The 22345-nt window shown below is 47.1% G+C and overlaps 1 protein-coding gene across 1 annotated transcript in view; it reads left to right on the top strand.

Moving 5' to 3' along the window:
- The window catches only part of MTUS2 (microtubule associated scaffold protein 2), a 406145-nt gene extending 391130 nt beyond the window's left edge, over window positions 1-15015 (top strand). Inside the window, exons 11-16 of the mRNA XM_012810001.2 lie at window positions 434-539; window positions 4828-4901; window positions 8749-8847; window positions 10067-10186; window positions 12640-12737; window positions 14460-15015. Of these exons, the coding sequence (XP_012665455.1) occupies window positions 434-539; window positions 4828-4901; window positions 8749-8847; window positions 10067-10186; window positions 12640-12737; window positions 14460-14673 (711 nt within the window). The 3' untranslated portion in view covers window positions 14674-15015. The remainder of the gene's footprint in view (window positions 1-433; window positions 540-4827; window positions 4902-8748; window positions 8848-10066; window positions 10187-12639; window positions 12738-14459) is intronic.
- Window positions 15016-22345: the final 7330 nt, after the last annotated feature.

Here is a 22345-nt window from a genome sequence, read left to right as displayed (position 1 = left end):
TCCCACCTGCCACTGGAAACAGAGAAAGAGCATCTTGGAGGGAGGAACCTTTTCTTCTCCTTCTCTGTCATATGTCAGAAGCAAGCGGTTCAGGAGAGGGGATGGGAATGGGAAAGTGATGGTCCTGAAGCCATGCTCAGGACTCTAAAGCTCAAGCAATGACCCATGGCTTGGAGCTGCCATCCTCCTGCAAAGAGCCAGCTTGTGGCAGTCACCTCCCTGTGACCTTGGGGAACTGCCACATCACCACCAAATTCTATCTCTCCGGCTTTGGTACATGGCTGAGGGAAGTTGTGGCCTCAGCAAAATGACTTATCTGGATGTTTGGGGCCACTGACCTTTGTGACCCATGGAACTGCACCTCTGTTGTGGTTGTGCAGGTGAGGATATTCCCCAGCTCGACGCATAACCGGTAACTATGACTCTCCCTCAGGTGGAAGATATCACAGCCAGCCATGAGGCTGCTCTCCTAGAGATGGAGAACAACCACACAGTCGCCATCGCCATCCTGCAGGATGACCAGGACCACAAAGTCCAAGGTAGCTCCCAGCCTCAGGTGTGGCAGGCAGGAGCGGAGCGTGCGAGCCGAGCCCTTCCCGCTGCAGAAGCGAGAAGCTCTCCCGCTCATCTCTCCTCTCCTGTCTTTCCTTCCTGGTGTGTTTTTGATAGTCCCTGGGTTGAGAATGAGATAGGTTCTGTGGCTTTGTTCTTAAGCTGAATTTGTATGGAAGTTGGAACAGGTACAATTACCTTATTACCTGTAATAGCCTCCATTCATAAGAGGGAGTTGTACAGAAGTTGGATGTTTGTAACTCAGGGACTGCTATATTGATTCCTGTGGAAAGAAGAGATAGAAATGAAGGATCCAGGTAACTACTTCTTTTCTCCAAAGCAATTATTCTCAGCCTTGCTGGCTGTTGGAATCCCCTGGTCCCCTGGGGAACTGTAGCAAAAGGCCAATGCCAACCTCTGTCCCACCCCAGGGATTCTGGGTCTCACCCCAGTGATACCGGGTCCCACCCCAGGGATCCGGAATTTGTTGTTCTGGGGTGAAGCCTGAGCATCAAGACTTTTTAAGACTCCAAAGGTGATTCTGATGTATACTCAAACTTGAGAAGCACCATTCTAAAAGTAGTAATCTTGGGATTTGTGTTTTGTTACCTTATAAAACTAAATGGAATCCCCAATGAGGGTACACTTTCCCCATATCTGTGGTGTTCTCGGGGCCACCCTAGCATCTGATCGGACCTGGATCTCTAGAGCTTGCACTCACAGACCACATTCACCAGAAATGTACCAGGTCTAACAGTTAGGTCCACAAACTCATCCTAGAAAAAGTGCTACCTACCTCCTTGGTGAATATCACTACAGTCACCTTTGAAGTACTCCCCTTGGGAAGATGTAGGCCAATGCCAGCACCTAGTCCACCCTTCAAAGCAATTTTGGAATTCTTTTCCTGGAATGACCATCAGAGCTGTCATCATACAACACACAAAAAACACTCAATTAAAATGAACGCCAAGGGCAGCGCCTGTGGCTCAAAAAAAAGAAAAAAATGAACGCCACTCAGCAAGACACCACCACATATGGACATAAACACAGCTGTGAGACACTGATACACCAAGGTCATGAAACCTTACCGAGCTGTTTGTACAGTGCTGCCAATGTAAACGCACATGGGAAGTTCTCAAACTCAATTGTCAAATCTTGTAGCATGACAGCTCTGATGGTTATTCCAGAAAAAGAGTTCCAAAATGGCTTTGAAGGACGGACTGGGAACTGGCGTCATTGCATAGCTTCCCGAGGGGAGAACCTTAAAGGTGACCGCAGTGCGTGATATTCAGTGACGAGCTGTGTAGCACTTTTTCTAGGATGAGTTTGCAAACTTAATTTTCAGACCTTGTATGTTGTGTCTCCAGATCTTTTTTTTTTTTTTTTTTACATTTTTGTAATTTTGAATTATCTTTGGATATTTAGAGTTTCGGATTCCCAGAGTCCTTGTGACCTGCCAGATCACCTTTGCTATCCTTCTGTCCAGGATTCCATTGTTCATCTTTCCAGGACGGAGTTTCAGAGCCTTCTAGAAAGATTTTACTTTGTTAAAGATGTAGCTTTTAATACTTTCACATGCGCTTACACTAATATTTGCAATTTATTTTTAATTTCCTACCTCCTTTACTATTTTTCCCTAGTCAGCTGGTTTTAAAGTACAGTAAAACCTTCATAAATTGACTACCAATGCACTGTAACAAACTGGTCATCACACAGAGGTGGTCACTATAAGGAAGTAGGCCTACTATAGTGATATGTGCACGTGGTACATGTCTGGTCTACGAGAATTAGGTCAACTTACGGTGGTGGTCAATGTAGGGAGGTGGTCAGCTATGGAGGTGCTAGTGTATATATTTTAAAAATGATATTTAACAATAGATTAATAGATTTTTTAAGTTTGAGAATTAACATCGGAGTTTTTATAATCAAAAAAATGTTCTCTGTAGTAATCGATAATCCTATCATTGTCTCCCTCCAGCACCAGGACCAATATTTTTAGGAACAATTAGTAAGGGAAAAACACCAAGCTGGGACAAGGAACACTGGTTTCCTGAGGATACATATTGCCTGTGTCCTGGTAGTGTGTTCCACACCCAGTGTCCAGGTCCCCACACTTGGCTGCACACTGAAACCACACAGAAAGTTTAAAAAGATAAACTGATGAGTGGATCCCACCCCAGAGGTTCCAATTTGATTGCTCTAAGTGCAGCCCAGGCATCAGAATGTTTTTAAAATTCCCAGGTGATTCAAATATGCAGCAAAATTTGAGAATTATTGTCTCAAGCATGGGACAGGGTGTCATGAACTTGAATAAAGCAATACATTACGAGGACACAGATATCAGCGATGGTTTATATCAGTGATTTTCAACTGGTATGCCACGAAAAATTTTAAAGATCATGAGTTAAATTATTTTTGAAAGAAGTTCAAAGCACAGTAACTATATTCTATTTTTTTCTCTTTTTCTTTTTTTTGATCAACATATTTTAAATGTGCCTCAGAAGTTTAGCTATAGGTTCAAGTGTTCCAGGACATTAAAAAAAGGTTGAAAAACACTGGTTTGTATCATCTTCTGAGTAGATGCTGTCTTTTCTTTTCCCCTGTTGTGTTGGGGTCCTCTGAGACACCCTGAAACCCACTCTGTAGGAAACTTGTCTTAGGAAAGGGAATATGAACGGAAATGGTGCTGTGAGCGTGGTGTTGTCTTTTCTCTTGCATTTTTACACAAATAGACCCGGTAGATTTTTCTGACTAATAACATCTCACGCACACACCACATCCAACGCCTTTGAATTAGAAATAACGTCAAGGTAATGTGAGTGTCTGTAATAGGAGCTCAAAAATTCATTGTTATGGTCAGGATGATGCTCACAATGACTATTAAAATGAAGCATTTAGACAAGAGACAGGTAGACCAGAAGGCCACATAGTTTTACATCAGTGAAATTAGCATGGACTTGTTTTTCCAAATGTAAATTTCAGCTATAACAACTGACCCTTACCACTGTTAAAAGACTTGGGTCAAGGAAAACCGTGAAGTTTTTCCTAATTGCAGCTCATACCCACCAGAATTGTAATTGTTAGTCTCCAGCACTATCCTGGTCTACACACAGGATCCAGGCTGATTAATGAGACATTTCCTCTTTCTGGTTATTGCATGAAAACAAATTGCTTATGTAGCCAGAATGAGACAGGCATCACCCAGCTAATAAGACTCTTCTCATCTGAAGGAAAATAGAATCCATTTGCTTAATAACTCTTCTATGACATCTCTTTCTACTCAACTTACAAATTAGTGCTGGGATGACACTTTTCACAGAACAGAATTGCTCCAACCCCTCCAAGAGAAACCAGTCCAATTAGTCCTTCTTACTATCTGAGTGTCTTAACACTGAATCTTTGCTCGAGCAAATCACAGGACGTCCGCGTAGACCAGTGTTTTTTCAACCTGTTTCATCTTGTGGCATACTTGAACCTATAGTTAAATTTCTGCAGCACTCTTAAATTAGGGCAATCAAAAAAAGCAAAATAAAGAATATACTCACTATGCTTTGGATTTGTTTTGAAAATAATTTAATTCATAATCTTTAAAAATGTTCATGGCACACCTGAGATCCTCCCACAGCACCTAGGTTGAAAGTCACTTGTATACGCACAGCACTGGTCCCATCTACCTGTCCATGCCCCAGCAAGCCCAGGCAGGTAACGTGACTGTTCACAGCTCCGGGCTTCTCAGAAAGCTCCCTTCCTGGGCCCCAGGTTGATGCTTCACAGTGGGAAAGAGGAGTGACCCTGGGAGGGGAAGAAAATGGGTATTTTACTTTAATTCCTCAGCCATTTTACCACTAGGAAAAGTTAGAGAATTGGTGCATAATATGAATGAAGGATCCAACTTGGACAGGATGGTGGAACAGCTGGCTGTGGCAGTGTCCGTGTATGGTGGTAAATGTGTGATGGGTGTGGGGTGGGCTGGGGGATGTTAATAGTGTAAGTTTCATTCGTGTGTACATGTTCAGATGTCGCCTGTTTGCGTCCCTCCCTCTTTTCTTTCCTCTTTCACTCCCTCTTTTCTCTCTTTCCCTTAGCCCCTTCTTGCTTTCTTTCTCCTAAATAACAACGTTTAGTCATCATGTATAATTTCAAAGTAGTGGAGAAGTCTCTGTACTCTTAAATTTGCTACATATAAGCATCATTTGGTCTTAGTCTGCCAAAAGTGTCTTGTTTTATCCTTTTCAAAAGGAAGATCAACTTAACAATTTCATGTCTTCTCTCCAGAATTGATGTCTACCCATGAACTTGAAAAGAAAGAATTGGAAGAAAATTTTGAAAAACTGCGGCTGTCATTACAGGTTAATATTTCCTTCATTTTCTTAACTGATATCAAGATAACGGCACCATTATTACCCATCCATCACCCACCAGCATTTACCCAGCACCTACTGTGTACTGGATCCTGTACTGAACATAGAGGTAGATCAGACACACTCCCTGCACGTAAGGAATTTGCTGTCTGCTCAGAGAGCTGTGCCACAAATAGTAACAGACAGCACAGAAGGTAACACAGACACATACCAGATGAATGATACTGCTGCTGATGCTACTCAAGTCCAGAGAGATTACTCACGGTGCTCAGAAACCTCCAAGGAGTAATCGAGCTGTTTTTGAAGTAAAAGAACTTGGGGGAGAGAGTTCTCTTGGCAGAGAAGTGTGCAAGGAGAGCTGTAAAGGTCAGAATTCATCAGAAGTGGTCTGGGAATTATCAAAGGGACTTCAGTGACCTGGAGGGAGGTGAGATGAAAAACACCCTCTCTGCTTCTCAATGCCACCTGGAAAAGATGTTGGTCTTAGAGGCCAGACAAGCCACCTGGCTTCCTGCTGGCCTCTATAGGGAGAATGCAGAATGTGGCAGGTCACATGAGTCTCTATCCTGCCATGCAGAGACCCAGGCCAACCGCTTCTGTGGAAAGACACTGACAACCTTGCCTGGCTAGCTAGGGTGAGGTCAGGGGCCCTGCTTCCATTTTCCACATCTAGCGATTCTAATCATAGGAGGCTTATTCTTTAAATATCAGGGGTACTCACATCTGAAAACTGGAGAAGGTGATTCCCATAGCTCTAATATACAGGCAGGAATGTTTGTCTTTGGTGGCTTTCTCCTGGCACTGTATGTGACACCAAGCTTGCCTCACCAATGAAAGAACCCAGGATTACAGCGGTATCACACTGTACAGCCTGATGTAAGCTCCCCACCACTTTCCCACTGATTCATTGGTGAGCTTGCAATATGCCCAGGCAGTCCTGTATGAGCCTGTGATATGCCCATGCGGTCCCGTGTGAGCCTGTGATATGCCCGTGCGGTCCCGTGTGAGCCCGTGATATGCCCATGCGGTCCCGTGTGAGCCCGTGATATGCCCAGGCAGTCCTGTATGAGCCTGTGATATGCCCATGCGGTCCTGTGTGAGCCTGTGATATGCCCGTGCGGTCCCGTGTGAGCCCGTGATATGCCCGTGCGGTCCCGTGTGAGCCCGTGATATGCCGGTACGGTCCCATGTGAGCCCATGATATGCCCATGCGGTCCCGTGTGAGCCCGTGATATGCCCGTGTAGTCCCGTGTGAGCCCGTGATATGCCTGTGCAGTCCTGTGTGAGCCCGTGATATGCTGGTGCAGTCCTGTGTGGCTTATTTTCAAGCTCCTTCCACATGCACACACATTCTGCACCAGTAGTTGTACTACCCTTAAAGGAACACAGATCAGCAAAGTGACAGCCACACTGAGATATAACAAAACCACAACCATCCAAAGCCAAAAGAAGTGAGTGTTTTGTTTCATCTGGGAGTCTTTACTCTGCCACCAACATCAAACAGTCATGAATTTTGCAAATTTCAATTGTAACTGTCCATCCAGTTGGGCTGGAGATTTTTTAGTGCCAGGAAGGTAGAGTTTCCCAGGCCAACCTCCTTGGGCTCCTGTTAGCTAGAAAAACAGGCTGGGTGGTTAGAGATTTGAATCTGTGTTTACATCGTGCTGTGCTTCCTCTTACTAGCTTTGAGATCTTGGACAGTTACATAACCTCTATATACCTTGGTTTACTCATCTCTAAAATGGGGACAATGACAGTACCTTTCTCAAGGTCTGAGCAAGTTAAGGGAGAGAATGTATGAAAAACTATATAGTGCTGGGGTGGCTTGTGGTAAGTGCCAGTAAGTAGCAGCTATTGAAACTCTTACGATAGTTGGGAGCATTGTCACATTTTTTCATTATTAGCATGCCATTGGCTGACTCCCAAGTGGCCTGCACTGGGTCAGGCCACCAGCAGGATCTTTATGCCTCTTAGCTTGACATAAAGGAGCCAATCAAGTTGTAAACCTGTCTGCCCTCTCTGCTTGCAGTGACACCATTCTGTCCCTGTGGATTTGTTTTGAATAATGGTGAATAAGGCAGAAAAATCACAGTTTGATATTTTAGATCCATCCTAGGTGGTGATTGCCTGATGAGTTTTATGTTGTTTTGTTTTTAATGGAGGGGAAGAGGTTTAAAAGAAATGCTTCCTCTGACAGGCAACCCTAGTGAGGTTTGGGGTAGGAGCCATGGAAGAGACAGTCATTTTCATAGTCACAGTCTAGCAGGTGACTAGATGGGCCATAATGTACATTGGGCCACCTCATATGCATACAAGCTCCTTCTGGCAACTATATCGTCCTAATGCACCAGCATTTGCATTTAATGGTGCTGTGGAGAATTTTATTTCTTAAAAATGAAATAGAAGTAACTGCAAGAAAGGGGAAAACAAAAAAAAAGAGGAAAAGGAACTTGCCCGGGGAGGTCTGCAAACCAGGGTTGTCTGCCATATGGATAAAAGCAGTTAAGCCTGGGCTACGTGCATTACAGTGTTGCTATGTAGAATTATAGAATTTACAACAGCTAGCTCCTACTGTTAGATAGGTGAGCCATTCCTCTTACCCAGAGAGTTCATGGGAGACCCTAGTCCCTACACTTTAGTATTACAGAAATGGAGAGCTTTGAACTGCTCAGCAAGAGTGAGGCAGGAGGAGACATGAAGGAAGCATCATGGAGTGAAGCTCTCTTCTTGGGTATCAAGAGATAGACATGCACGGCTGAGCATCCTTGGTTGGCCCAGGGTGATGAGGGTCATGGCTGGGGTTGGGTAGGGAGAGCTCAGCCTAGTTGCCTCTGCCCTGGTAGTTGGGGACGGGGCACGGTGCCTCCTTGGACATGACTTCATCCCTTCAACCTGTGGATACAGGGCTACAGAGGGGCTGGGAGTGTCAGTCCAGCCAGGGAGAGGGTCTAAACAGGGAAGATGGACTGGATGAACTTGGCTCATGCAACAAGGCCACCCAGAGATGTGCTGCCCGGCCTCATGCAACAAGGCTACCCAGAGATGTGCTGTCCAGCCATGAGGCCAGGAAAGCAGGGCATAGGCCTGAGTGGGTTGAGAATGAAAGGGAGCTGGTGCAGGAAGGCACTGCCCACAGGACAGCTACAATGTGGGGTGAGAAGGGGCAGCAGGACACTGGTTAAGGAGTGTGCCCTTTATTTTGGGGCCAATAGGGTGTGAGGTGGGAGAAGGACAAGTTCAGGCTTGCACATTATAGCAGCCCTGAGTGCAAGAAAAAAAGTGACCATGCCAGGAAAGAGCCAGAAGAGTGGCCTGAGTGCCAGGAGTCTGTGGAAAGCAGCAGAAGGGCAGGATTCCATCACTGACTTGGTAATGAGAGTGTCTAGTGGTGGGAGGGGTCCTGAGACAGAGAAGGAAGTCAAGGATGGTTTGAATGTTTCTAGTGTAAGCTTTATAAAAGAGAACTAGTCTTTGAAAGATTAATTTTGGTCCTTCCTAAAGTGAGGGGGGTTAGATGTCTCTAAGACAAAATAATCCTCTGCTGATTATCTGTGTCTGTAGGATCAGATATTAAATGTCCCCATTCACAAGCATAAAAATGCACCTGTCAATGTTTTTGTGGTCTATTCTGGAAAAGGCGCCAGAAGGAGAGAGGAGGGGACATTAGGGGGAATCTCCCTCTGTCATGGGGGCTCCCCCTTAACACCTTCCTTCTTCAGCCCGGAGGAAGACCCTCCAAAGGGCAACAGGGAGTGGCCTTTCAGTACAGTGGCCAGGGTGAGGTGTCTTCCATCTACAGTGGTCCCAGCTGGGCTTCTCCTGTCATTACCTGCAGGACCAGGTGGACACGCTGACCTTCCAGAGCCAGTCTTTGCGGGACAGAGCCTGGCGCTTCGAGGAGGCTTTGAGGAAAAATACTGAAGAGCAGCTGGAGGTAGTCTCTGATTTCCGGGCTTTCCAGTGCCCCCTGCCTGGCCAGGCATGTGGCTTCCCCAGCAGCCCTACCCAAGCCCAAGTTCCCCTATAGACCTGCTACTGAAGTGACAGCTGGTCATGACCTCCCCTGGGTTTTTAAACAATTCCTGTCAGTACCACTCCCCTGAGACAAAGAGCAGCTGTGGGTTGTTCCATCTAGATGTTATTTTTGCCAAATTCCACAGTGCTTCCCAACTGGGGTCCCGGGGCTCCTGAGGCAGAAGCACAGTCTGGAAACTTCCTGCCCTGACCAGCACCACCCCTCCATCTCCTTCTCCTCCTACTCCAGGTTAGGCTGGAACCACCATGCAATAGTAGGCTGAAGGGAAATTTTTTTGCAGAAAAGCTGGCAAAACTCCTTCCTTCTATTGTAAGGCTGCCAAATAAAATACAGGACACCCAGTTACATCTATAATTACAGATAAGCCCCAGCTACTTGTTGGAGGATGCACTGTACTATGATCACAGTGTGACCAGCCACTGCACTCCAGCCTGGGCAACAGAGAGATACCATCCCCTAAAAAGAAAAAAGAAATGGAGTCACAGATAAATGGGTTTTTAAGTGTATGCCCCATGTAATACTTACATTAATTTTTAAAAAATACTTGTTTATCTGAAAATCAAATTTAACAGGATGTCCTATATTTTTGTTCATTATATCCAGCAACCCCATTCTAACATGTCTTCCTCCAAAATGACTTTTCTACTTTTTGTTTAAGCACTTTGTTCACATCCTGTGCATGAAGGGTGCAGGGTTGGCCTCTCCAGGGACCCAGGTGGGACCTACAAGATCCCCAGGTGCTTGGTGAATCCAGTACTGGAGTGAATGTTAAAAGCCAGTGTGGGATTTACTCTTTCTACCATATGAGTTCCCTTCTGGAGTGGAGGGGCTGGCAGTGTCCAGGATCAGACTTCCCAGTGGACAACAGCCATGTCTCTCCTGCTCTCCCCCAGAGCTGGACTTTCAGGAGGGATCCCACTTTAGGTGGGAAATCAGCAGGGCTCCTTTATCAAAGAAGGCTATGAGCATCCTCTCTGTCCTGGGAGCTGCAGTGCCTGCTGGGAAGCTTGTTGCAGAGGTTAGGTTAGCTGCATTCACGACATTGGCTAATACTGGGTTTTGCCAGGAATGCTGGTTGACAGCTAGTTGACAGCTGGTTGCTCTATGACCCCCATAGGTTGCATTGGCTCCTTATCAGCACTTGGAAGAAGACATGAAGAGCCTGAAGCAGGTGTTAGAGATGAAGAATCAGCAGATACACCAGCAAGAAAAGAAGATTATTGAGTTGGAAAAGCTGGTGAGTCAGTCTGTTTGCTCAGGAGAGCCACTAACCTCTGCAAGCTTCCTGCTGTCATCACTGCCGTGGTCACTGACTATGTTCAGCCAGGTGTGCTCCTTCCCGGCCATTGCTTACACCTGGGCAGAAAATCCCATAGCTGAGCTCCAAGGCCTTCCTCAGTAAGCCATTGGTTTTGCTAAGGAATCTCGGAGGTGGCCACATCTTATCCAACTCTGGAGCCCTCCTGATTGGCTCCCTCTTCTTGGCTTCGCCCTGGGTTTCCTGGAGATGTGCTATTTCCTCACCCCTCTCTAGGCCATGTGCGGTGAGCCAGCAGGATGTGGCTGGTAATGTCAGGCACTGCGCAGAGCACTTTACCAGAGCCTGTCCCCTAGCTCCAACAGCACACCTGAACAGCAGCTACCTAAGAAGCCATTCCACAAGGTAAAGATGAGGCCCAGGGAAGAAGAAGGAGGAATCTCTCTGGAGCCCTTATAATAAGGGCACTAATCCCATTCATGAGAGCTGCACCCTCATAACCTAATCACCTCCTAAAAGCTCTACTTCCTAATACCATCACAGTGGGAGGGAGGTTTCAACTTAGGAATTTGGTGTGTGTGTGGTAGGGGGACATAAGCGTTTAGTTCATAATAGAATCCTTGTTCTCACAGACACTCTCCCACCTCAGCCCTCTAGCCTGGCTTGCAGTGCTAGCAAAGGGTGCCCCTTAGGAAAGCAGAGATTTCACCCCCCAACCCATGGCACAATGCCAGCCAGGGCCAGGGTTAGAGTCCCAGAAAGACGTTCAAAGAGAGTAGCAGAGAAACCTGCCTCCAAGGACAGCCTGTCTTGATGTAGAAGTTGGCCCATGGGTCTCTGATAGATTCTTATTTTTTCCCCTTTATTATTGTTATTTTTAAAAGCAACTTTTTATCTTATAAAAGGAAAAATAAGTATGCTATAGGAAATTATAAAATAAGATAAACAAAAATAATATAGAACATTATATTTCATTCACTGTTTATACTTTCCAGACACACATACACACTGCACAGACCTAGACCACATATTATCTTGCACAAGGGTTTTATATCCTACTGTCTTTCTCAGGAAATGATTATTTCATCTAATTTTTAAAGTTCTCCATTTGTCTCTGAAATGTCCCTTGCAGTTGGTATGTCCAAACCAGGGACTGACCTAGGACCACCCTTGCATTTTGTTGTCATGACCTCTATCTGGAACTATCCCTTTTTGCAGACATCTCTTCTTGCAGAACAGGTGCCCATCCTTAGCAGGGGCAGATTGATGATGGGACTGTTACTAGCATCCTGTGTGATGCAGGCTACTTGGCACCTTTCAGCAGCCCAGAACTTCCCAGCTCAGGCTAGGACTCGGACTGGTGGGGAGCTCACAGACAGAGCCTCACCCTGCCAAGCAGCCCAATCAGCATGGGGCAGCTTCCACTCTGACAGCAAGCAGGAGGCCCCCTCCTTCTGGCTGGGCCATCTGCGGTGGGTCACCCACAAGCCTCTGGGTTTACTTGGCTGTTTTTAGCCATGCTCCAGGCTTTCTGCAGGTACAGAGGACGGCTCATTCCAGAAACCTTATTCAGGCAAAAATGAAGCTATTTGACCACTTCCTATCTCTGGGGAGCAAAGCCAAGGGCTGAGTGAAGTCCTTGCTAAACATCAGGAACAGAGAGGCCCATCCTGTGGCCAGGATGCTTGAACCCCATTTGTGTACATGTGACAGTTTTCTTTAAAGATTAACTGCATTAACAGTGAATGTGCCACATTCTCTTCAAATATTATTTATTTCTACATTCATCTTAGAATGGAACTGTACTTCAGCTAGGTCTTAGGCCCTCAGGGACACACTGACAGAGAAAATGGCATAAATTGTGGGGAATCACATGGCATGATGGGGTTTCTTCTGCCAAGATGCCTGTAGCTTCATTGGAAAAACTGTGCTCACTTTATATTTCTGTCTCTCCATTAATTCAGAATGTCATACAATGCGTGCATAGCTGGCCAGGGACACTGCTGTAGCACACCTTATCCTTTGGGAAGAACCAAGAGGCCACTAATCAAATTAGGTCTTGGTAGAGTTGGTGGCTTATTTCTGACAGTGGCAAGGACCTGAGGACACTCGCTGTGAGAAATGCATTTTACCAGGAACCGAACATACACACACACAAATATACAATATATATAATAAAAATACACATCTAAAACATCTAATAATACATCTATATGCAGTACATACTGGCATTTTCTATTCTGTTTTATTTTGTTTTTAAAAATGCTGGTCATATCTCTCTAACTTGATTTTATAACCTACTAATGCATTGCAAACTATGGTTTGGAAAATGCTGTTTTTGAAAATCCTCCAAATCCCAAAGTCAAAGGTACGGGTGTGCTACCTACCCGATGGCCTTGTGGAGAGCTTCTTAAGTACCATATCCTTTGCAGGTGGAAAAGAACATTATCCTGGAAGAAAAGATCCAAGTTCTCCAACAGCAGAATGAAGACCTCAAAGCAAGGATTGACCAAAACACAGTTGTCACCAGGTGAGTACACTGGTTTGCGGGTAGAAGTCATGTGTCCTCTACAAAGTGGCTTTGCTCTTGAGCTGCTTTTTGTCCCAACCCTCAGTTTGCCTCACTCTGAGCTGTGAGTCTGCCCCACACAGTCTCTTGGCATTTCCCCTGTGACCACAAGAACAAGAATGCAGCCTGCAACCACCTAGCCTGTGACAGTTCTGATGGGACCCACCTCGGGAAAAATGAGGAAAATCAACAAAAGCATGCAGCTGGGGCTTCCCACAGCACTGAGGAATGATGGAGTTAATTTCTGAAAGAGACTAGGAGAGGAGGGGCAGTTGGGTATTTCCAGGCAATAGAAAGCCACCATGAGGAACACCCAAGGCTTCTAGAAATCTCCTCTTTCCATCTCGGTCCTGCTCGTCCCTGCAGGACCCAGCTCTGGGGTGCCCTGACTTCCCTTCTCCAGTTTGGCTTCATCAGCTGGGGGGGGTCTCTCTGCCATGAGGGCTGAGCCATCCTGCTGAGACCCAGGCTGAACCCTTGCCCACCCTGGTGCACCCATGGTGTGTCACCCTGTGCACACACACTCAGGGACTGCATGCTCACATGCACTGTCCCATGTACACGTATGCATGTACGCTCACACTCGCATATCCCCACACATGTACTCTGTCACACCCGCTCTTGCTGCTCTCATGTGTCCTTATGTTTTCATGCTCACCCTTGCACACTTACCCTCATGCACACTTGTAGACTCACACACATTCTTGCACACACACACACACACACACATGCATGCACACAGAGCTATTGCCTTCTCAGCTGAGCCCCTGCTGCAGACATATGGTTGCCACCTCAGAGGCACACAAGTATAAGTGCCAGGGCAGCAGGCCTTGTCACCCTGCCCCTGTGGCACCCAGGCCCCGAGTCTCAGGCAGGCAGTCTTGCCAGTCTCCTTGCTGATGCAGCCTCAGAGTGTGGGAGAAAGAGCCTGAGCAGCACGGGCCTCCCCTGAGAATCTGCAAAGGAGCCGTGCCAGCACAGCAGGCGCAGGCTTCATCCCAGAGGGGTGATTTGCTGGGCATCACGCTGGCCAGCTGTAAAATGCACATGTACTTATTCCTGTCAATTCCCAAAGGTGCTGTCATTTTCAGAAAATGCAACAAAGCAAGCAACTCCAGCTTCATAAAAGAAGGCACAAAATTCATTGATTCATTTTCTATCTGGCACCCTTTATCAGCAGACATTAACTGAGCCCCTGTTAAGTGCTGACCTTAGGGCTCTCGGTCCAGCAGCAGGCAGACCCACAGAGCAGCATCTGCAGTGGGGGAAGCCGGCTGCTGTCACCGAGGCATGAGCAGGGAGGCCAGGAGGAGGCATCTCCAGCTTCCTGGAAGGCTCAGGAAGGCCCACAGCTTGTCGCTGCCCTTGAAGTTGTGACATCATCCATTGCTGATTCTGTGTCTCCTCTCTGAGCCTCCCAGCAAGGACGCCTCCCCTGACCCGGGGGAGGGCTTGCGAGCTGATCAGGTGTTAGCCAGAGAGGCTCTGGGAAGGGATGTGTCAGCAGGACTAGGGGAAATCATGTTTCAACCCAAGGTCCTTGGCCACGGGTGGGACTTGTCCCTCTTCTTCCTGCAGGCGTCGCTGCAGCCTCCTTTTGCCCTGCACCCTTTGGCCTGCTCTCAAGTTCAGTGTCCACTAGCGTGATTGCTACTAGACAGTTTCTCATTCTCTCCCATGCAGACAACTGTCAGAGGAAAATGCGAATCTCCAGGAGTACGTTGAGAAAGAAACCCAGGAGAAGAAGAGATTGAGCCGAACCAACGAAGAGCTGCTTTGGAAGCTCCAAACTGGGGACCCAACCAGCCCTGTTAAACTCTCCCCCACGTCCCCTGTTTACCGCGGCTCCTCCTCAGGACCTTCCTCTCCAGCCAGAGTCAGTACTACACCCAGATGACGTTGCCAGGCCGCCCCACGGAAGCTCCGGCCTCCAGCGTTTCCACCCCGAGAGAGCACTCACCAGGTGCCGCCGGAGCTGGCCCTGTGCGCATGCGCAGCCGCTGCATCGCGCGCCCCTGGCAGCGTCCTGCTCTGATCCCTGTGAGACTGTCCTGGTATGGGCACTTAGGAAAGTGTAAACGGTAGAGTCTGATGTGCAAACGTTTTACCATAGTTAGAGCCAAAAGAAAGACATTTCCAATTGTTCTTGAGCAATGAACTTTCACTGCAGAATTTCTGATTAGCTGCAAATAGCTCAGTTTTCAATATACATTGAATAATCATTGTGTACTGCACCGATGTGTGTGTATATTTAGATACACATATATGCACATGCGGCGGTTCTGAATTGCATTTTTTATAACATGAAGTGCTGACATATTTTAGTGGAGGTCAGCAGTTTTCTAACTTGTGCCTAAGAATTATTGGGAAATGAAAATGCATTTCTACCTTGCTTCCCAGGAATATTTCTACCCAAAATAGAAAAAGGAAAAAAAAAATGATACAGAGAAGAAGCGCCTTTCAACCCACCACCAAGTGGTACTACTCTCTTTAACACCAGCGATTTGTGAATGGTAACTGCCTTCGGAACAATCAGCTCTCAGTCAGCATGATGTGAGGTCACTGTTATTCCATTCTCGAGTTTTAATTATGAATGCTCTTGTTGTGAGTGGATAAGCAGTGGGAAACCCTAAGGAGTTTAGCAGTTTTGCAGATGTCACTCGTGACAGTGAGTCATCTATAATAGTCTTGTAAACACAAATTTTACTTTTTTTCCTAAATGGCACCTCAGAATTGGTCATTAAGCTATTGTCGCATGCTTGCGGAAAACATGGAAGAGCATGACCTTTTAGTGAGAGTGAGGATGACCTTGGGGATGACCAAGACTGTTCACGTTCTATCTTGGTAAAAGAAAACTGCTAATAGGGTCCGTATTTTGACCAGGCATAGAGTAGGAAAGTGTACTCCCACTTTCCATTTCATTTGCTCTGATACGAGGCTATATCATTGAAATATGACCCCCATTTCATAGGCAGACTCTCTTTCCATTTGGTTCTATAATCAGCCCCTTTACTGCACATTGAGATGGCTCAGGGGTTCTAGCAGGGGCTTCCAGAAAACCAACATTTCTGTCCCAATAACCAGTTCTAGGCCATTACATCAATTCCCAGAAACCCATTTGTACTTTCTACTTGACAACCGAATGACACTGGGGCTGATGATAGTCCCATCTTATCCCTAAGATGTTCTCCCAGACAGAGGAGCCCAATGAAACAGCCAGCCAGGGCTCACTGGCTTCTGGACTGGCATCTGTCTCTGACATGGTAGAATTAGAACATGAAAAGAATTCTATAGTGCTGTGGAAGATTAGGAGCATGATACACAGAGGAAGAAGTAGTTTTAACAGTCGATGTGGTGATGATAGAGATAATGACTTTGTTTCCTGTGTGTGACAAAGACCCTGCACTTTTCTCCCCAAAGCCCCTAAAACTCGTCCTGAGTACAAGCATGTCTTTGATCATGTCCAAGGCAAGAAGTATCCTGCAGGATCCTGCAGGGTCGCCAGAGCCATGGAGCAGGAAGGAAAACAGCCTGTGAAAGGGGTCAGCTCGCCCATGTGACTAACATGAAGGCAGATATGGTCTGTGTCCCTCACATGAGTCAAAGTTGGGCCCCCTAGGTCCTGCTCCTCCTGGGATCATACACAGTAGACACACATTGAAGCAACATTTTTCTTTAGAAGCTCCGCATGACGCAGTAACATTGAGTTGGGCATTCCATTAGATCATGTCACACTGACTGAATACACAATTATTTATTTTTTCAGCAGGGGCAACCTGCACAAACACAAGTTCGGTTGCAGCTTAGCTCTCTGGATGAGGACCCGCTTACCTAACCGCACCCACTAAATGCAGTTATACAGCAATACTCACCTTGGTGTGATGTTAGGATGTGGTGCAGTGCGTTAGGCCACTGCAGTCAAAGTTGTAGGGATGTTAGAACTAAGTAACCCTTCACTAGGTGGACTTTCGTGAGAGCTTTGCCCAAGCCAGTCCTGACCTTGGGTGCATGAGCTCATCTCCATAGGACCTTGGCTTTGTTCCCTTGTCATGACACCCATCACACATGGCCCGTCTTCAGGGCTGGAATCACGCCCAAGACACATGGGGGAGGTTGCTGTACCTCCCCCTGATTCGCCCCTCGCCCCGTATCATGAGGATGCAGGCCCCCCTCCATGGGACATCTGCCTCTCTCTGCCAGGCTGGAGCAATGCCTCCCAGTGCAGGAGCTGTGGCCTTCCCATCTGTCTCAGACCCACCAGATGTCATCAGTCTCTTCTTGGAGTTTGGGAGATGTGCCAGTGGCCTGCCCTCTACCCCCTGCCTGCCACACACTGGGATGAGGTTCTGGTGGGGTGGCAAGAGAGGTGGGGGATGCTGGCTCTTCTGTCATCAGTTGAATGGGGTTGCAATATTCCTGTCCTGCCCCCACAGTTTCTGTGTTGCATATTTGTGTTGAACTCTAAAGCTTATTAAAATAAACTTGAGGGACTTTCTTCAGTATCCACTTGACATAACTGGAGACCTATCCCTCTCGGACTGGGGATCCCAGGCAGGGAGGTGAGGGAGGCTGGGTTCCTTTTCTATGTGTGCCAGGGTCTGCTGAGTCTTACTGAGAGAATCCCAGGGACTTCCTCTCCCCTGAATCAGTAGGTCTGAGGGTCCCATGCCCACCCTTCTAGCAGGGGGTCTTTGGCAGCCTGTCACCTGGACTTGAGGGTGGCTTAGTGCTCTGCTCTGAAATACCGGGTGGGCAGGAGTTGAGTGGAAAGAGGACACAAAAGATCATTCCCTCATTTTAACCTGAAAGAACTGTTCCCCCATCAGAACTGTTCCATCAGCCTTCAGTTTGGGCTGCAACCAGTTTGGCTAGCCTAACCCTGGAGTGTCCCCCGAGTGCCTGGTACTGCTTGGGGCCACACAGGAGACCTAGGTTTGCCAGTTCCTGGTGGTTTTGCAGGACTTGTGGGAGATGTCAGCAAGTCCCTCATGAATAATTACTGAACAATAGACCCTTTGTAGATGGTCCATGAGTCACTTTCAGACCCCGGGTTATCCATGCTTCCCAGAGTAATGATGCCGACCACCTATGTATTAATGATCTACTAGTCAGTAAGTCCCAAACTGTTAGTTTCTTTTAGGGTATCTTAAATGCCTTCCACTTTTATAATAATCACCTCCCATTATACTCCTCACCTGTGAGGTAAACCAGGCAGGTGCCAACACCACCAGCTAACAAAGGAGCCAATGGTGACTCCTGCCTGGCACGTGAAGGATCCCAATTAGAGCCAACTTTGTCCTGTCCATGGAGAGCTGTGTCCCCTTCCATGGCTAATCTGCAGTAGGCACCTCACTTCAGCTTCCCCTGACTCAGTCACCTCCTCTGAGCTGAGCAGCCTTGGAGAGCCAGCCTCTCCATGCGTGGAAGACTTGTGTCACCTCAGCAGGAAGGAGACATGGAACCAACCACAGGTAGCAGTGGAGCAGTTAGATGTGCTCCCATCTGCAATTGGCGTTGAAGGACCTTCTCAGAGCTATTGCTACATCAGTGTCTGAGCTTCAAGTGATGACTCTGGGATTGTGCCCTGTCATCCAGTCTATGGTAATCAGGAGGTGAGGGTCCTGCCAGCTGGAGAGTCTGTGATAAATGTTTTAAATTAAAAAACAAAAAGTCTGGGCACAGTGGCTCATGCCTGTACTCCCAGAACTCTGGGAGACCAAGGCACGTGGATCACTTGAGCTCACAAGTTTGAGACCAGCCAGAACAAGATCAAGACCCTATTTCTAAAAATAGCTGGGTGTTGTGGTAGGCGACTATAGTCCCAGCTACTTGGGAGGTTGAGGCAAGAGAATTGCTTGAGCCCAAGAGTTTGAGGTTGCTTTGAGCGTTAACGCCACCACACTCAATCCCAAAGCAACTGAGACTCTGTCTCAAGCAACAACAAAAAACATTAAATGGTGGTAAGCTGTTCAGGCATTAAAAGACAGTGGGAGTAAATTTACTTAAATTTGAGAAATATTTTTTTAAGTCAGTCTGTTTCTCTCAAACTTCATGCCCCACACTTCATGAAACAAAACAAAGAAGGATATCTGGAGTTTCTGCTTGTCAAGCGCTGGTGGCACCTGCCTTGGCGTGAAGATGCAGGCAGGGTCAGGATGTTCAGATGCCTGAGTCTCCTCCCAACCCCCCTGAGGCAGAGCCACTGGCTCTGCAGAGCAGCTTCTCACTTGACTGCAGCCAACTCATTATGACAGGGATAGGGCTCTGCTCCTGCCCTGTGCCCCTGTACTAGTGGAGCACAGCGCTCCTGGACAAGAGGGAATTCAGCAAATGCATTCTTATAAGGGGTCAAATGTAAAAGCATCCCTGGGAAGGTTCATCCAGCACAGCTCCTTCTTCCCCACATAGCTCTAAATCCACTGAGATTAGGTGTTCAGCTTCACCGAGACGCCAAAGGGCTTGCTGGAGCTATTCATTAACAAACGTCCTGCCATTTTTTTTTTAAATGGCTATATTCATGGCTTGGTGGATAGGCTTAAATTGGTAAAAACTAAACTATTCCCTTGGGACAGGGGCTGACAGAATTATCTACAGGCATTGATGCTGAGCTTCCTTGCTACAGCCCCCGCCCAGGCCTATAAGGTAGCCAAGCGGGCCTGTGAGGATGGGTCTGAAGGGCTGGGACGGTGCCCTGGGATGTAGGTTTTCTGATTGCCGTGAATGATGTTTGGGGGCAGTTTGTGATTTACCAGCTTTTCATAACCAAACTGTGGAAGGAAAAAGCCTGGGTGACGTCCCTCAGGCCTCCAGACTGGACTGCCACAGGGCTTTGAGGAGCCCCTAGTCAGAGTTGGGTTTTTTTGAGACAGGAGTTTCACTCTTGCCCCAGGTAGAGTACTGTTTCGTCGTAGCTTACAGCAACTTCAAACTCTTGGGCTTAAGTGATTCTCTTGCCTCAGCCTCCCGAGTAGGTGCGACTACAGGCGCCCACCACAGTGCCTGTCTTTTTCTAGAGATGGAGTCTCCCTCTTGCTCAGGCTGGTCACCAACCAGTCAGGGTTTTCTAAGCAATTGCAAGAAAACTGCAGAGCCTTTTCAGGCTTCCAGCGTGGTACTGAGAGGCAGCAGCCACTAGGTGGCAGTGTAGCGCTGCGGGAACTGGGGTCTACCTTGCCCTTGGCCCAAAGTCGTCCAAAGCGACTAGAGGTGGCCTTCTTAGTGGATGCACACAGAAATACAGGGAAAAGGCATGCCCTGCTCATTTCCCAATTCGGGGACCCATTCGGCATTCTCTTGGCTGTTATTCAAAGTCAGCCCGTTTTGTGACCCAATAGCTGGGTTCTAGTTTCCATCTCCCTGGAATTTGTGTTGCACTGAGGGGGAGACTGCTGCTACCCTATATCCCAAGTGCTGCTCTGCTGCGTCTTCCAGACATGCTGCACATCCTTGCTTTTACACTGCCCACACTTAGTGGTCTGGTTTCCTGTGTGGGCAAGAAACGCGAAATGTGCATGTGCTCTCGGGTGCAGGTCCTTGTAGATATTCCTGATTGTGGACATGCTGGCTGTCAGGAGAGCAGCCACCTGCCCTTCTTGCCACACAGCTCCCCAGGTGTTGGCTTCTAGAGCTATCCATCGGCTGACAAAACTCAAAGGTCAAACCCAATCTTCCAGGCAGCAAACCTTCCAGCAAAGTCACTGTGAATCACCACCTTTCAGTATCTGAGAATTAAGGCCCACTTGATTGATTTGCGTTCTGCGCGAGAAAATGTCTTTCTCCAGGGAGCTGGGGGTGGTGAGATGCCAGCAATGACTAAGAGCCACTACCCTCCCCCACCATCCCCAGCGCTGTGTGCAGCCCATCCCCTAAGGAAACAATACAAAGAGGTAAACACCAGGTGGAGGTGTCAGTGGACCGAGAGTCTCTTGCTGCCCGACAAGCAAGCGCTATTCCCTCTGAGCCACTTAGCCCTCGACAGCCCGCCTGGCAGGAAGATCTCTTGGGCCCAAACCCCAGGCAAGTCTGGAAAGACACGACAAGGTGGCAAAGGCAATGTGGGGCTGAGGGATTCCCTAGTTGAGGCTCAGCTTGGTGGGATAAGAATTTCCCCTGGTGGCTGCAAGAACCTGAGCACGGGCTGTGTGGAGGCAGGAAGGCATTGACGGTACAGCACAGGATCTGGGGCTGGCCATGAAGCATCAGGACCCCTGTGGGACCCAACCGAGAGGATTCCTGAGATCACACTCCACACACCGAAGCCAGAAACAGCATTTATTAGAATCTGCAGAAGCATGAGCTAGTGTACCACGAAAGAGTTTGATTTTACAACATGATGTGTGGGAGAAAGTTGTCAATATATGGCATTGTCAGCAAAAGGAGATATGGAGCAGTTTCACATTTTTTGAAAGGCAAAGGACAACAATGGCGTGTCCTTAACATAAAATAAAAACAGGAGTCCCAGCAGAGACCAACCTGATTTGCAGTTAGCATAAGAAGCTAAATCTAGTATCACAATTATAAGAAACTATTAGAAAAATAGAGCATCAAACAAGCAAAAAAATTACACAATTTACAAAATAAAAAACACACAACTCTTTTAATAATGGCTCCATGTTCAGTAGAAGAAAAAAATTTACTGGAGAAACCACCGCTATTCAGGTTTGACAATAAACCGACCCTCATTAATATCATTACCCTTTGTGCTCCTTAGACCCTTTGAAGCTAAAAGGCACAACTTAAGTAGGAAACTTATCTTAAATATATGACTTCTCAAGTGGGAAAATAAGTCCCAAACTTAAAAAAGTTTGTCATCAAGAAACACAAAATCATATACTTTGTTAATAAATTAACAAAGTCTGAAATGCATCTTCCCAGTCCTGTTTCCTAACCTGCTGGACACACTAACACCCTGAGAAAATCTGCGTGGGCTTCTCTTTAAGCTTGGTCAAGGGATTTCATCTCATGTGGGTTTTTCAGCCAGCAGCTCGATATATTTGTGGGATGATCCCGGAGGGCTTCTTGGGAACTGTGTAGCCTACGACTCTTGAATGAGAGCACAGTGGCTTGGGAAGCAATGGGCACCAAAAGACCGATTAGAATGACGATGAAAGTCAGTTGAAAATCTTTTGCCTTAAAAATCCATTAGGCATCATAACTACACCATATGTAGTTTCTTGCACCACTAGGTCAATAGAGCAGTCCAGAAGAGCCTGACCAATGTACATCTCGCTCTCCCTGAAGAGCTTTACATATAATCCTTTTGTTAAATGGCAAACAGATAAATTTTAAATTGCACATAACAGTCATCCATAACATGTATTCAGTTCTATCAGGTGAGCTCTGGGACAGTTCCACATACATCTGCCCAGTAATTTTCCAGGCCTGGGAGCTTGATCAGGAGACTCGGAAAATGCGGACACAAATGTGCCTCTGGTCCATCCACGAGGGCCCTGGCACAGCAGGGTTGCTGGGTGCCAAAAGAACTGTCAGCTCACATTAAAGAGAATGTATCCATGTAAAAATGGGGTGTTTAAATCAGAAAAGAGGAGCCCTGGCAAGGAGCCAGGTAA

Source organism: Otolemur garnettii, unplaced genomic scaffold (assembly GCF_000181295.1).
Source record: "Otolemur garnettii isolate 467f Iridium unplaced genomic scaffold, OtoGar3 scaffold00120, whole genome shotgun sequence".
NCBI classification, from domain to species: Eukaryota; Metazoa; Chordata; class Mammalia; order Primates; family Galagidae; genus Otolemur; species Otolemur garnettii.
This window is presented reverse-complemented; position numbering and strand designations above follow the sequence as displayed.